The 13,109-nt window shown below is 57.7% G+C and overlaps 1 protein-coding gene across 1 annotated transcript; it reads left to right on the top strand.

Moving 5' to 3' along the window:
• Positions 1 to 2,767: 2,767 nt before the first annotated feature.
• Positions 2,768 to 11,518, top strand: LOC132390245 (uncharacterized; the record flags this gene model as incomplete). The annotated part of the gene is made up of 4 exons (XM_059962854.1): positions 2,768 to 3,067; positions 7,810 to 8,067; positions 8,824 to 8,948; positions 9,719 to 11,518. Coding segments are annotated over 4 exons (755 nt in total), but the record flags the coding sequence as incomplete, so codon positions are not given.
• Positions 11,519 to 13,109: the final 1,591 nt, after the last annotated feature.

The raw sequence follows: 13,109 nt of genomic DNA on the forward strand, positions 1-13,109 counted from the left end.
CAGTGTGGAGGGAGATTCACTCTGTGTCTGAACCCGGGAGTGTGTGATGGGACAGTGGGGAGGGAGATTCATTCTGTGTCTGACCCCGGGTGTGTGTGATGGGACGGTGTGGAGGGAGATTCACTCTGTGTCTGACCCCGGGAGTGTGTGATGGGACGGTGTGGAGGGAGATTCACTCTGTGTCTGACCCCAGGAGTGTGTGATGGGACGGTGAGGAGGGAGATTCACTCTGAGTCTGACCACGGGAGTGTGTGATGGGACGGTGTGGAGGGAGATTCACTCTGTGTCTGACCCCAGGAGTGTGTGATGGGACAGTGTGGAGGGAGATTCACTCTGTGTCTGAACCCGGGAGTGTGTGATGGGACAGTGGGGAGGGAGATTCACTCTGTGTCTGACCCGGGAGTGTGTGATGGGACGGTGTGGAGGGAGATTCACTCTGTGTCTGATCCCGAGAGTGTGTGATGGGACGGTGCGGAGGTAGATTCACTCTGTCTGACCCCGGGAGTGTGTGATGGGACGGTGTGGAGGGAGATTCACTCTGTGTCTGACCCCGGGAGTGTGTGATGGGACGGTGTGGAGGGTGATTCACTCTGTGTCTGACCACGGGAGTGTGTGATGGGACAGTGTGGAGGGAGATTCACTCTGTGTCTGATCCCGGGAGTGTGTGATGGGACGGTGCGGAGGGAGATTCACTCTGTGTCTGACCCTGGGAGAGTGTGATGGGACAGTGTGGAGGGAGATTCACTCTGTGTCTGACCCCGGGAGTGTGTGATGGGACGGTGAGGAGGGACATTCACTCTGTGTCTGACCCCGGGAGTGTGTGATGGGACGGTGAGGAGGGAGATTCACTCTGTGTCTGACCCTGGGAGTGTGTGATGGGACAGAGTGGAGGGAGATTCACTCTGTGTCTGACTCCGGGAGTGTGTGATGGGACGGTATGGAGGGAGATTCACTCTGTGTCTGACCCCGGGAGTGTGTGATGGGACGGTGTGGAGGGAGATTCACTCTGTGTCTGACTCCGGGAGTGTGTGATGGGACGGTGTGGAGGGAGATTCACTCTGTGTCTGACCCCGGGAGTGTGTGATGGGACGGTGCGGATGGAGATTCACCCTGTGTCTGACCCCGGGAGTGTGTGATGGGACGGTGGGAGGGAGATTCACTCTGTGTCTGACCCCGGGAGTGTGTGATGGGCATTGCGGAGGGAGATTCACTCTGTGTCTGACCCCGGGAGTGTGTGATGGGACGGTGTGGATGGAGATTCACTCTGTGTCTGACCCCGGGAGAGTGAGATGGGACGGTGTGGGAGGGAGATTCACTCTGTGTCTGACCCCGGGAGTGTGTGATGGGACGGGTTGGAGGGAGATTCACTCTGTGTCTGACCCCGGAAGTGTGTGATGGGACGGTGTGGAGGGAGATTCACTCTGTGTCTGACCCCGGGAGTGTGTGATGGGACGGTGCGGAGGGAGATTCACTCTGTGTCTGACCCCGGGAGCGTGTGATGGGACGGTGCGGAGGGAGATTCACTCTGTGTCTGACCCCGGGAGCGTTTGATGGGACGGTGCGGAGGGAGATTCACTCTGTGTCTGACCCCGGGAGTGTGTGATGGGACGGTGCGGAGGGAGATTCACTCTGTGTCTGACCCTGGGAGAGTGTGATGGGACAGTGTGGAGGGAGATTCACTCTGTGTCTGACCCCGGGAGTGTGTGATGGGACGGTGAGGAGGGAGATTCACTCTGTGTCTGACCCCGGGAGTGTGTGATGGGACGGTGAGGAGGGAGATTCACTCTGTGTCTGACCCTGGGAGTGTGTGATGGGACAGAGTGGAGGGAGATTCACTCAGTGTCTGACTCCGGGAGTGTGTGATGGGACGGTATGGAGGGAGATTCACTCTGTGTCTGACCCCGGGAGTGTGTGATGGGACGGTGTGGAGGGAGATTCACTCTGTGTCTGACTCCGGGAGTGTGTGATGGGACGGTGTGGAGGGAGATTCACTCTGTGTCTGACCCCGGGAGTGTGTGATGGGTCGGTGTGGCTGGAGATTCACTCTGTGTCTGACCCCGGGAGTGTGTGATGGGACGGTGGGAGGGAGATTCACTCTGTGTCTGACCCCGGGAGTGTGTGATGGGCATTGCGGAGGGAGATTCACTCTGTGTCTGACCCCGGGAGTGTGTGATGGGACGCTGTGGATGGAGATTCACTCTGTGTTTGACCCCGGGAGTGTGTGATGGGACGGTGTGGAGGGAGATTCACTCTGTGTCTGACCCCGGGAGTGTGTGATGGGTCGGTGCGGATGGAGATTCACTCTGTGTCTGACCCCGGGAGTGTGTGATGGGACGGTGGGAGGGAGATTCACTCTGTGTCTGACCCCGGGAGCGTGTGATGGGACGGTGCGGAGGGAGATTCACAGTGTGTCTGACCCCGGGAGTGTGTGAGGGGATGGTGTGGATGGAGATTCACTCTGTGTCTGACCCCGGGAGTGTGTGATGGGACGGTGTGGAGGGAGATTCACTCTGTGTCTGACCCCGGGAGTGTGTGATGGGACGGTGTGGAGGGAGATTCACTCTGTGTCTGACCCCGGGAGTGTGTGATGGGAGGGTGTGGAGGGAGATTCACTCTGTGTCTGACCCCGGGACTGTGTGATGGGACGGTGTGGAGGGAGATTCACTCTGTGTCTGACCCCGGGAGGGTGTGATGGGACGGTGCGGAGGGAGATTCACTCTGTGTCTGAACCCCCTCCTCTCCCCTCCTCCTTTTCTCCGAACTCCAGGCTTCTCCCGTCCGGCGTCGGAACCCGTCACAGTCTACGCCAGCGAGGGGGAGCCTGCCAGCTTGTCGCTGCCCCTGTTCCCCAGCAGCTCCGGTACCCCGGGGCTCGACTGTGGCTGGCTGAGGCAAGACTCGGACGGGTCTTCTCACAGCCTGCAGGGGCCGGGGGTCGAGATCGATGAGGCCGGACTGCGGCTGACCATCGGGACCGTCCGCCCGGAGGACCGGGGTCTCTACACGGGCTTCCTCTCCCTGGGCGGGGCCACGCTGAGGCGCACCGTTCGTCTGGAATTAATCCGGGGTAAGCCTGAGGGGCTTTGACGCATCCGAGCCCGGTTGGTTCTCCCCGATGGAGGTGGGGAGAGAGAGAGAGGGGGAGGGGGGGAGAGCAGGAATAAACTTCGAGTCGGCCATTTGGCCCGTCGAACCTGCCCCGACATTCAATAAGATCAGGGCCGATCTGGCCACGGACTCATCTCCACCGACCTGCCTTTTCCCCGTCACCCTCCGTCCCCCTCCTCTGCCTAATCTACCCGACCTTGTCTTAAATATTCCCTGATGCAGCCTCCACTGTTTCACGGGGCAGAGGAATCCACAGGGTCACCCCCTACCCCCTCCCGGGAATAGCAGTTCCTCCTCATCTCCGTCCCAAATCCACTCCCCCGAATCTCCCCCTCATTTTAGTCTCACCCAGCTGATTCCCCCCGTTCTCACCCGCCAGCGGAAATGACATTCCTCACTCTGTCCAATCTGTCCCTTTCATAATTTTATATGGTTCCCACATTCCAGCCAGTCCAACCCAGGTGACTCCATCTCTCCTCACAGTCTAACCCCCCCCCCCCGCCCCCATCTCCGGAATCAGCCCGGTGACCCTCCTCCGCAGCGCCTCCAAAGCCGGTACCTCCTCCCTCGAGTCGGGAGACCGGAACTGCACTCAGTACTCCGGGTGCGGCCTCACCCGGACCCGGTACAGTCGCAGCGTAACCTCCCCGCTCCCCAACTCGAACCCTCTCGCGGTGAAGGGCCAACGTCCCGTTTGCCTCCTCGGTAGCCGGCCGCCCCAGCCAACCGGCCGTTTGCGACTCCCCCACTTCAGGAAACATCGTCTCCACATCCACTCTATCTGTGTCCTCTGGTCCTAGACTCCCCCACTACAGGAAACATCCTCTCCACATCCACTCTATCTGTGTCCTCTGGTCCCAGACTCACACACTACAGGAAACATCCTCTCCACATCCACCCTATCTGTGCCCAATGGTCCGAGACTCACACACTACAGGAAACATCCTCTCCACATCCACTCTATCTGTGTCCTATGGTCCTAGACTCACACACTACAGGAAACATCCTCTCCACATCCACTCTATCTGTGTCCTCTGGTCCCAGACTCACACACTACAGGAAACATCCTCTCCACATCCACCCTATCTGTGCCCTATGGTCCTAGACTCCCCCACTACAGGAAACATCGTCTCCACATCCACTTTATCTGTGTCCTCTGGTCCTAGACTCCCCCACTACAGGAAACATCCTCTCCACATCCACTCTATCTGTGTCCTCTGGTCCCAGACTCACACACTACAGGAAACATCCTCTCCACATCCACCCTATCTGTGCCCTATGGTCCTAGACTCACACACTACAGGAAACATCCTCTCCACATCCACTCTATCTGTGTCCTATGGTCCTAGACTCACACACTACAGGAAACATCCTCTCCACATCCACTCTATCTGTGTCCTATGGTCCTAGACTCACACACTACAGGAAACATCCTCTCCACATCCACCCTATCTGTGTCCTATGGTCCTGGACTCACACACTACAGGAAACATCCTCTCCACATCCACTCTATCAGTGTCCTATGGTCCTAGACTCACACACTACAGGAAACATCCTCTCCACATCCACTCTATCTGTGTCCTCTGGTCCTAGACTCCCACACTACAGGAAACATCCTCTCCACATCCACTCTGTCTGTGTCTTCTGGTCCCAGACTCCCCCACTACAGGAAACATCCTCTCCACATCCACTCTATCTGTGTCCTCTGGTCCTAGACTCCCTCACTACAGGAAACATCCTCTCCACATCCACTCTGTCTGTGTCCTCTGGTCCCAGACTCCCCCGCTACAGGAAACATCCTCTCCACATCCACTCTGTCTGTGTCCTCTGGTCCCAGACTCCCCCACTACAGGAAACATCCTCTCCACATCCACTCTATCTGTGTCCTATGGTCCTAGACTCACACACTACAGGAAACATCCTCTCCACATCCACTCTATCTGTGTCCTCTGGTCCTAGACTCCCCCACTACAGGAAACATCCTCTCCACATCCACTCTTATCTGTGTCCTCTGGTCCGAGACTCCCTCACTACAGGAAACATCCTCTCCACATCCACTCTATCTGTGTCCTCTGGTCCCAGACTCCCTCACTACAGGAAACATCCTCTCCACATCCACTCTATCTGTGTCCTCTGGTCCTAGACTCCCTCACTACAGGAAACATCCTCTCCACATCCACTCTATCTGTGTCCTCTGGTCACTGACTCACACACTACAGGAAACATCCTCTCCACATCCACTCTATCTGCGTCCTCTGGTCCTAGACACCCCTACTACAGGAAACATCCTCTCCACATCCACTCTGTCTGTGTCCTCTGGTCCCAGACTCCCCCACTACAGGAAACATCCTCTCCACATCCACTCTATCTGTGTCCTCTGGTCCTAGACTCTCCCACTACAGGAAACATCCTCTCCACATCCACTCTATCTGTGTCCTCTGGTCCCAGACTCCCTCACTACAGGAAACATCCTCTCCACATCCACTCTATCTGTGTCCTCTGGTCCCAGACTCCCCCACTACAGGAAACATCCTCTCCACATCCAATCTATCTGTGTCCTCTGGTCCCAGACTCCCTCACTACAGGAAACATCCTCTCCACATCCACTCTATCTGTGTCCTCTGGTCCCAGACTCCCCCACTACAGGAAACATCCTCTCCACATCCACTCTATCTGTGTCCTCTGGTCCCAGACTCCCTCACTACAGGAAACATCCTCTCCACATCCACTCTATCTGTGTCCTCTGGTCACTGACTCACACACTACAGGAAACATCCTCTCCACATCCACTCTATCTGCGTCCTCTGGTCCTAGACACCCCTACTACAGGAAACATCCTCTCCACATCCACTCTGTCTGTGTCCTCTGGTCCCAGACTCCCCCACTACAGGAAACATCCTCTCCACATCCACTCTATCTGTGTCCTCTGGTCCTAGACTCTCCCACTACAGGAAACATCCTCTCCACATCCACTCTATCTGTGTCCTCTGGTCCTAGACTCTCCCACTACAGGAAACATCCTCTCCACGACAACTCTATCTGTGTCCTCTGGTCCTAGACTCCCCCACTACAGGAAACATCCTCTCCACATCCACTCTATCTGTGTCCTCTGGTCCTGGACTCTCCCACTACAGGAAACATCCACTCCACATCCACTCTATCTGTGTCCTCTGGTCCTAGACTCCCCCACTACAAGAAACATCCTCTCCACATCCACTCTTATCTGTGTCCTCTGGTCCTAGACTCCCTCACTACAGGAAACATCCTCTCCACATCCACTCTATCTGTGTCCTCTGGTCCCAGACTCCCTCACTACAGGAAACATCCTCTCCACATCCACTCTATCTGTGTCCTCTGGTCCTAGACTCCCTCACTACAGGAAACATCCTCTCCACATCCACTCTGTCTGTGTCCTCTGGTCCCAGACTCCCCCACTACAGGAAACATCCTCTCCACATCCACTCTATCTGTGTCCTCTGGTCCTAGACTCTCCCACTACATGAAATATCCTCTCCACATCCACTCTATCTGTGTCCTCTGGTCCCAGACTCCCCCACTACAGGAAACATCCTCTCCACATCCACTCTATCTGTGTCCTTTGGTCCTAGACTCTCCCACTACAGGAAACATCCTCTCCACATCCACTCTATCTGTGTCCTCTGGTCCCAGACTCCCCCACTACAGGAAACATCCTCTCCACATCCACCCTTTCTGTGTCCTCTGGTCCTAAACTCTCCCACTTCAGGAAACATCCTCTCCACATCCACTCTATCTGTGTCCTCTGGTCCTAGACTCCCCCACTACAGGAATCATCCTCTCCACATCCACTCTATCAGTGTCCTCTGGTCCTAGACTCTCCCACTACAGGAAACATCCTCTCCACATCCACTCTATCTGTGTCCTCTGGTCCCAGACTCCCCCACTACAGGAAACATCCTCTCCACATCCACTCTGTCTGTGTCCTCTGGCCCTGGACTCCCCCACTACAGGAAACATCCTCTCCACATCCACTCTATCTGTGTCCTCTGGTCCCAGACTCCCTCACTACAGGAAACATCCTCTCCACATCCACTCTATCTGTGTCCTCTGGTCCTAGACTCCCCCACTACAGGAAACATCCTCTCCACATCCACTCTATCTGTGTCCACTGGTCCTCGACTCCCCCACTACAGGAAACATACTCTCCACATCCACTCTATCTGTATCCTCTGGTCCTAGACTCCCCCACTACAGGATACATCCTCTCCACATCCACTCTATCTGTGTCCTCTGGTCCTCGACTCCCCCACTACACGAAACATACTCTCCACATCCACTCTATCTGTGTTCTCTGGTCCTAGACTCCCCCACTACAGGAAACGTCCTCTCCACATCCACACTATCTCTGTCCTCTGGTCCTAGACGCCCCCACTACAGGAAACATCCTCTCCACATCCACTCTATCTGTGTCCTCTGGTCCTAGATCCTCTCACTACAGGAAACATCCTCTCCACATCCACTCTATCTGTGTCCTCTGGTCCTAGACTCCCCCAGTACAGGAAACATCCTCTCCACATCCACTCTATTTGTGTCCTCTGGTCCTAGACACCCCCACTGCAGGACACATCCTCTCCGCTTCGCGGGGTGATCAGCTGGGAATCGGGAGGTTGAGATGATGCGAGCCCATTCTGATTCCCTCTCCCTCCCCTCCTCCCTCCACAGTGAGGTCCAGCACCGAGGGCCCGGTCTCCCTGGGGTCCTCCCTCCGCCTGGAAGTCATCAACAGCGGCCCGGACACCTTCGACGGGCTCTCCTGCCGCCACGAGAACGCCAGCGGGGCCGAGGAGAGCACCCCGGCCCCGGGGCAGGGGGCCTTCCTCATCCCCCACGTCCGTCCCTCGGATGCGGGGCTCTGGACCTGCGAGGTCTGGCAGCGAGGGAGGGCCGTGGGTTCCATCACCTACTCTCTGGACATGACGGGTGAGCCCCGGGCTGGGAGTGGCGAGGGGAGGGGGAAGGAAGTCTTTGAGACCATGAGAGAGAGAGAGAGCCAGGTGGAGGTGGGGCGAGAGGGGGTGAGTTCTGGTGGGTGAATGAGGCAGGTAGAAATGAATAAAGGGTTCCCATCCTCTTTCTCTCTCGTCCGTCCCTCTTCCCACCTCACCTCCTTCTCTCCATTCCCTCCTCTCGCTCCACCATCTCCTTTGCCTCTTCCCCCTCTTCCCCCCCTCTGTCTCCCCCTCTCTCTCTCCCCCACCCTCTCTCTCCCACCCACTCACTCTCCCACCCTCTCTCTCCCACTTTCTGTCTCTCTCTCTCACTCTCTCTCTCACACTCTCTCCCCCTCCCACCCTCTCTCTCTCTCTCTCTGTCTCACTCTCTCCCTCTCTCTCACTCACTCTCTCACCTCTCTCTCTCTCCCTCTCTCACCCACCCACTCTCTCTCACTCTCCCCCCTCTCTCTCTCCTTCTCTCTCTTTCTCTCTCTCCCCAAGCTCTCTCTCCCCCCTCTCTCCTTCCCTCTCTCACTCGCTCTCTCTCTCCTACCCTCTCTCTCTCTCAAAACCTCTGTCTCTATCTCCCCCATCTCTGCTCCGTCTCTCCCCGCCCCTCTCTCCCGTAGTGATGGGGACCGGGAAGGGTGGGGGGAGGAACTGCTTCCTGGAGGGAGGACGGGCACGGGAAAGGCCTGAGGGTTTGGCGGTGATGTGCGATCTCCTCCCCCTCCCTCCGCAGAGCTGGCGAAGCAAGGCTCGTTGGGCCCGGGGCCTCAGTCGGACCGAGCTACCATCGCGTACGCCTTCTTGGGCTTCCCGCTCCTGATCGTGGCGGTTGTCTGTGTCATCCTGGCCCGCTGGAAGGTGAGTGGGTGCCTCCTCGTTCCGAGGGGCGTTCTGCGCAGACGAGGCCCCGGGGCAGAGAGGGAAGCGGGAGGTAGGAGAGGCGGATTCGGGGCAGTGGAGGGGGGAGGGGAGGGTGAGATGAGGAAGTTGGGGAGGGTGGCGGTTGGAGGGAATAGGAGGAGGGGGGAGAGGGAGGGAGAGAGCAGAGAGCTGGAGGGAGCCGGAGGGGGAGGAAGAGGGCTGGACGGTTGAAGAGGGGTGATCACGGGGGGTAGAGAGGAGGAGTGAGAAGGGGAGGGTTAAGAGAGACGGAGGAGCAGGAATGAGGGGAGAGAGGGAAGGAGGAGGGATGGGGCAAGGTGAGGGGTTGGAGGGGTGACGGAGGGAGCCCGAAGGAGAGGGGGAGAGAGAGAGAGAGGGGGGGATGGTAGACAGCTGGGAGGGGAGGAGGGGTGACGGAGGGAGTCCGAAGGAGAGGAGAGAGAGAGGTGGCGGTCAGCTTGGAGGGGAAGAGGTGGGGAATAGAGGAGGAGGGAAAGAGGGAGGGAGAGGGAGAGTCAATAGGGGTGGACGGAGGGGGAGCAGGCTGGAGAGGGAGGGGGAAGAGTAAGAGGGAGAGGTGATAGAGGGTAAAAAGAAGAGGCGGAGGTGTGGTGGAGCGATGAGGGTTGAGGAGACAGGCGGGAGGGAAGGGCAGATGGAATGGGGAGGGGCGGTGAGAAAGGAGGGTGAGGGAAACCGTCACTTGTCCAATATTGACCTCTTCCCCCCCGCCCTCCGTCCCTCAGTGCTGCCGGCGACATTTCCCGGCCCTCGAGGTCACGTTGACCTCCGGTGAGTTGCCGCCGAAGAAGGTGTGAGCCAGCGACCACGGAGACCGCGACGGATGCCGGGAGCACCCGTGGGTGGGTGGATAGTGTTGGGGAGGGGGAAGGGGAACGGTGCACGGAGGTCATGCCGGATGAGAAGTCGGAGGTCGCCAGCGCTCCCGACCGAAGGAGGTGGTCACCTTGGCAGCGGGGCCCTGACAGTAAATGGGAGCCTGACACCAATGGGCTTTTACTAGCCACAGGGGCCCAAAATATTCCTTAGCACAGGACTGGCGATGGTGCACCTTCCTCGACAATGAGATGCTGACAATAGTTTGCTTATCCTTAGCAATGGGATCCTGACACCCACAGGCCCCTCTTAGCCACAGAAGCCTGACAGCAGCGTGCCTTCCTTAGCAACGGGATCCTGACACCCGCAGGCCCCTCTTAGCAACAGAAGCCTGACAGCAGCGTGCCTTCCTTAGCAACGGAATCCTGACACCCGCAGGCCCCTCTTAGCAACAGAAGCCTGACAGCAGCGTGCCTTCCTTAGCAACGGGATCCTGACACCCGCAGGCCCCTCTTAGCAACAGAAGCCTGACAGCAGCGTGCCTTCCTTAGCAACGGGATCCTGACACCCGCAGGCCCCTCTTAGCAACAGAAGCCTGACAGCAGCGTGCCTCCCTTAGCAACGGGATCCTGACACCCGCAGGCCCCTCTTAGCAACAGAAGCCTGACAGCAGCGTGCCTCCCTTAGCAACGGGATCCTGACACCCGCAGGCCCCTCTTAGCAACAGAAGCCTGACAGCAGCGTGCCTCCCTTAGCAATGGGATCCTGACACCCGCAGGCCCCTCTTAGCAACAGAAGCCTGACAGCAGCGTGCCTCCCTTAGCAACGGGATCCTGACACCCGCAGGCCCCTCTTAGCAACAGAAGCCTGACAGCAGCGTGCCTCCCTTAGCATACGGGATCCTGACACCCGCAGGCCCCTCTTAGCAACAGAAGCCTGACAGCAGCGTGCCTCCCTTAGCAACGGGACCCTGACATCAGTAGGCCTTCCTTCACCCCTGGGCCACACCGTGAGACTCCCTTGGCAATGGCCCTCGCTGAAGTAAGATCTTGCCAAAAATCAGACATGGTGGCTCTCCCCTGAGCAACAGGTACCACCGTCCCATGTCAACGGTAGCCGAAACTGCCTCCACCAAAGGCCTCCCACCACACACACACTCTCCGTAGCAACAGCCATTTTGTGCTGTCAGCCCACTTCCTGTCAACAGGACGTTGCCATGGCGACCACACCCTGTCTCCACAGCGACCGCATCCTGTCAAGGACGAGATGGGGCCTCTGTTCCCCAACGGCCCATTCCGCCGCAGGTCTCCGTGGCAACGGGGGCCACAAAGACACTGTTTTCCCGTCTCCGTGGCGCCTGCCCCAGGCCTGCGTGAATCCCCCCCCCCACCGTGGCGACTGGCCTCCCCCTCAACACTCAACCACCCCAGCAACAGGGGTCACCCCGGGCGGCCCTCCTCCACGCCTGCACCAGCGGCGAGCGACCCCCTCCGTGACGCGGCGACAAAAGCTTCCCGTCACAGGGCCCAACGGGGGCGTCCGCGAACCCCCCCTCTTCCCCGGCCCGACCTGGGAACCTGGGCCAAAACTCTCTGAAAGCAGACAGCATTATCGCCAATCACAGAGTTAATATATCCAGTGTATTTATATCTCTACTTAAATGTTTTATATTGAAGCTTACAGCCAGGATTGTAAACTAAGCGCGCACTTCGCAGACAACACAATAAAAGCATTAATGGTAAATTAAACACGTGTCACGGACTCTCTCCTTCGCTGGAAGCCCCAGGCTTGAGGGCGGCTACGAACATGCGCAACGAATAGGCCTCGGGCCCAAGGCTGCAGAGCTCCCGGAGGCGAGAGATGCCGTCGACCCGGAAAAGTGCGAACGGATCAACTTTAGAGGGGAGGGGGTGTCGGGGAGATTGCTAGCAGCATGGGGGAACAGAGGGATGGTGGGGCCAAAAAAATACACCGCACAAGTTCCTCTTAAATGGTGTGTTGGCCTCGGTCAGTCCCTGCGTTCAGGGGCCGGTGGGCAGCTCGGTAAAACTTCGGTCAGACCCCTCGAGGGGCAACTGCCTATCCGTCTCGCCCCCTGTTCAGAAACATTACCCCCATCCCATGAAATATCAATTTTGTGTTTATTTTCTGGTCACATCAGTACGGGAAGGGCGTGGACTGTTTCGAGAGGGTGCAGAGGAGATTCACCAGGATGCTGCCTGGATTAGAGAGGGTGCAGAGGAGATTCACCAGGACACTGCCTGGATTAGAGAGGGTGCAGAGGAGATTCATCAGGACACTGCCTGGATTAGAGAGGGTGCAGAGGCGATTCACCAGGACACTGCCTGGATTAGAGAGGGTGCAGAGGAGATTCACCAGGACGCTGCCTGGATTAGAGAGGGTGCAGAGGAGATTCACCAGGACGCTGCCTGGATTAGAGAGGGTGCAGAGGCGATTCACCAGGACGCTGCCTGGATTAGAGAGGGTGCCGAGGAGATTCACCAGGACGCTGCCCGCACTAGAGAGGGTGCAGAGGCGATTCACTGGGACGCTGCCTGGATAAGAGAGGGTGCAGAGGCGATTCACCGGGACGCTGCCTGGATTACAGAAGGTGCAGAGGAGATTCACCAGGATACTGCCTGGATTAGAGAGGGTGCAGAGGAGATTCACCAGGATACTGCCTGGATTAGAGAGGGTGCAGAGGAGGTTCACCAGGACGCTGCCAGGATTAGAGAGGGTGCAGAGGAGATTCACCAGGACGCTGCCTGGAATAGAGTGGGTGCAGAGAAGATTCACCAGGACGCTGCCAGGATTAGAGAGGGTGCAGAGGAGATTCACCAGAACGCATCCTGGATTAGAGTGGGTGCAGAGGAGATTCACAGGGACGCTGCCTGGATTAGAGAGGGTGCAGAGGAGATTCACCGGGACGCTGCCAGGATTAGAGAGGGTGCAGAGGAGATTCACCAGGAGGCTGTCTGGATTAGAGAGGGTGCAGAGGAGATTCACCGGGACGATGCCTGGATTAGAGAGGGTGCAGAGGAGATTCACCAGGATGCTGCCTGGATTAGAGAGGGTGCAGAGGAGATTCACCAAGACACTGCCTGGATTAGAGAGGGTGCAGAGGAGATTCACAGGGACGCTGCCTGGATTAGAGAGGGTGCAGAGGAGATTCACCAGGACGCTGCCTGGATTAGAGAGGATGCAGAGGAGATTCACCAGGACACTGCCTGGATTGGAGAGGGTGCAGAGGAGATTCACCAGGACGCTGCCTGGATTAGAGAGGGTGCAGAGGAGATTCAC

This window comes from Hypanus sabinus, unplaced genomic scaffold (genome assembly GCF_030144855.1).
Source record: "Hypanus sabinus isolate sHypSab1 unplaced genomic scaffold, sHypSab1.hap1 scaffold_813, whole genome shotgun sequence".
NCBI classification, from domain to species: Eukaryota; Metazoa; Chordata; class Chondrichthyes; order Myliobatiformes; family Dasyatidae; genus Hypanus; species Hypanus sabinus.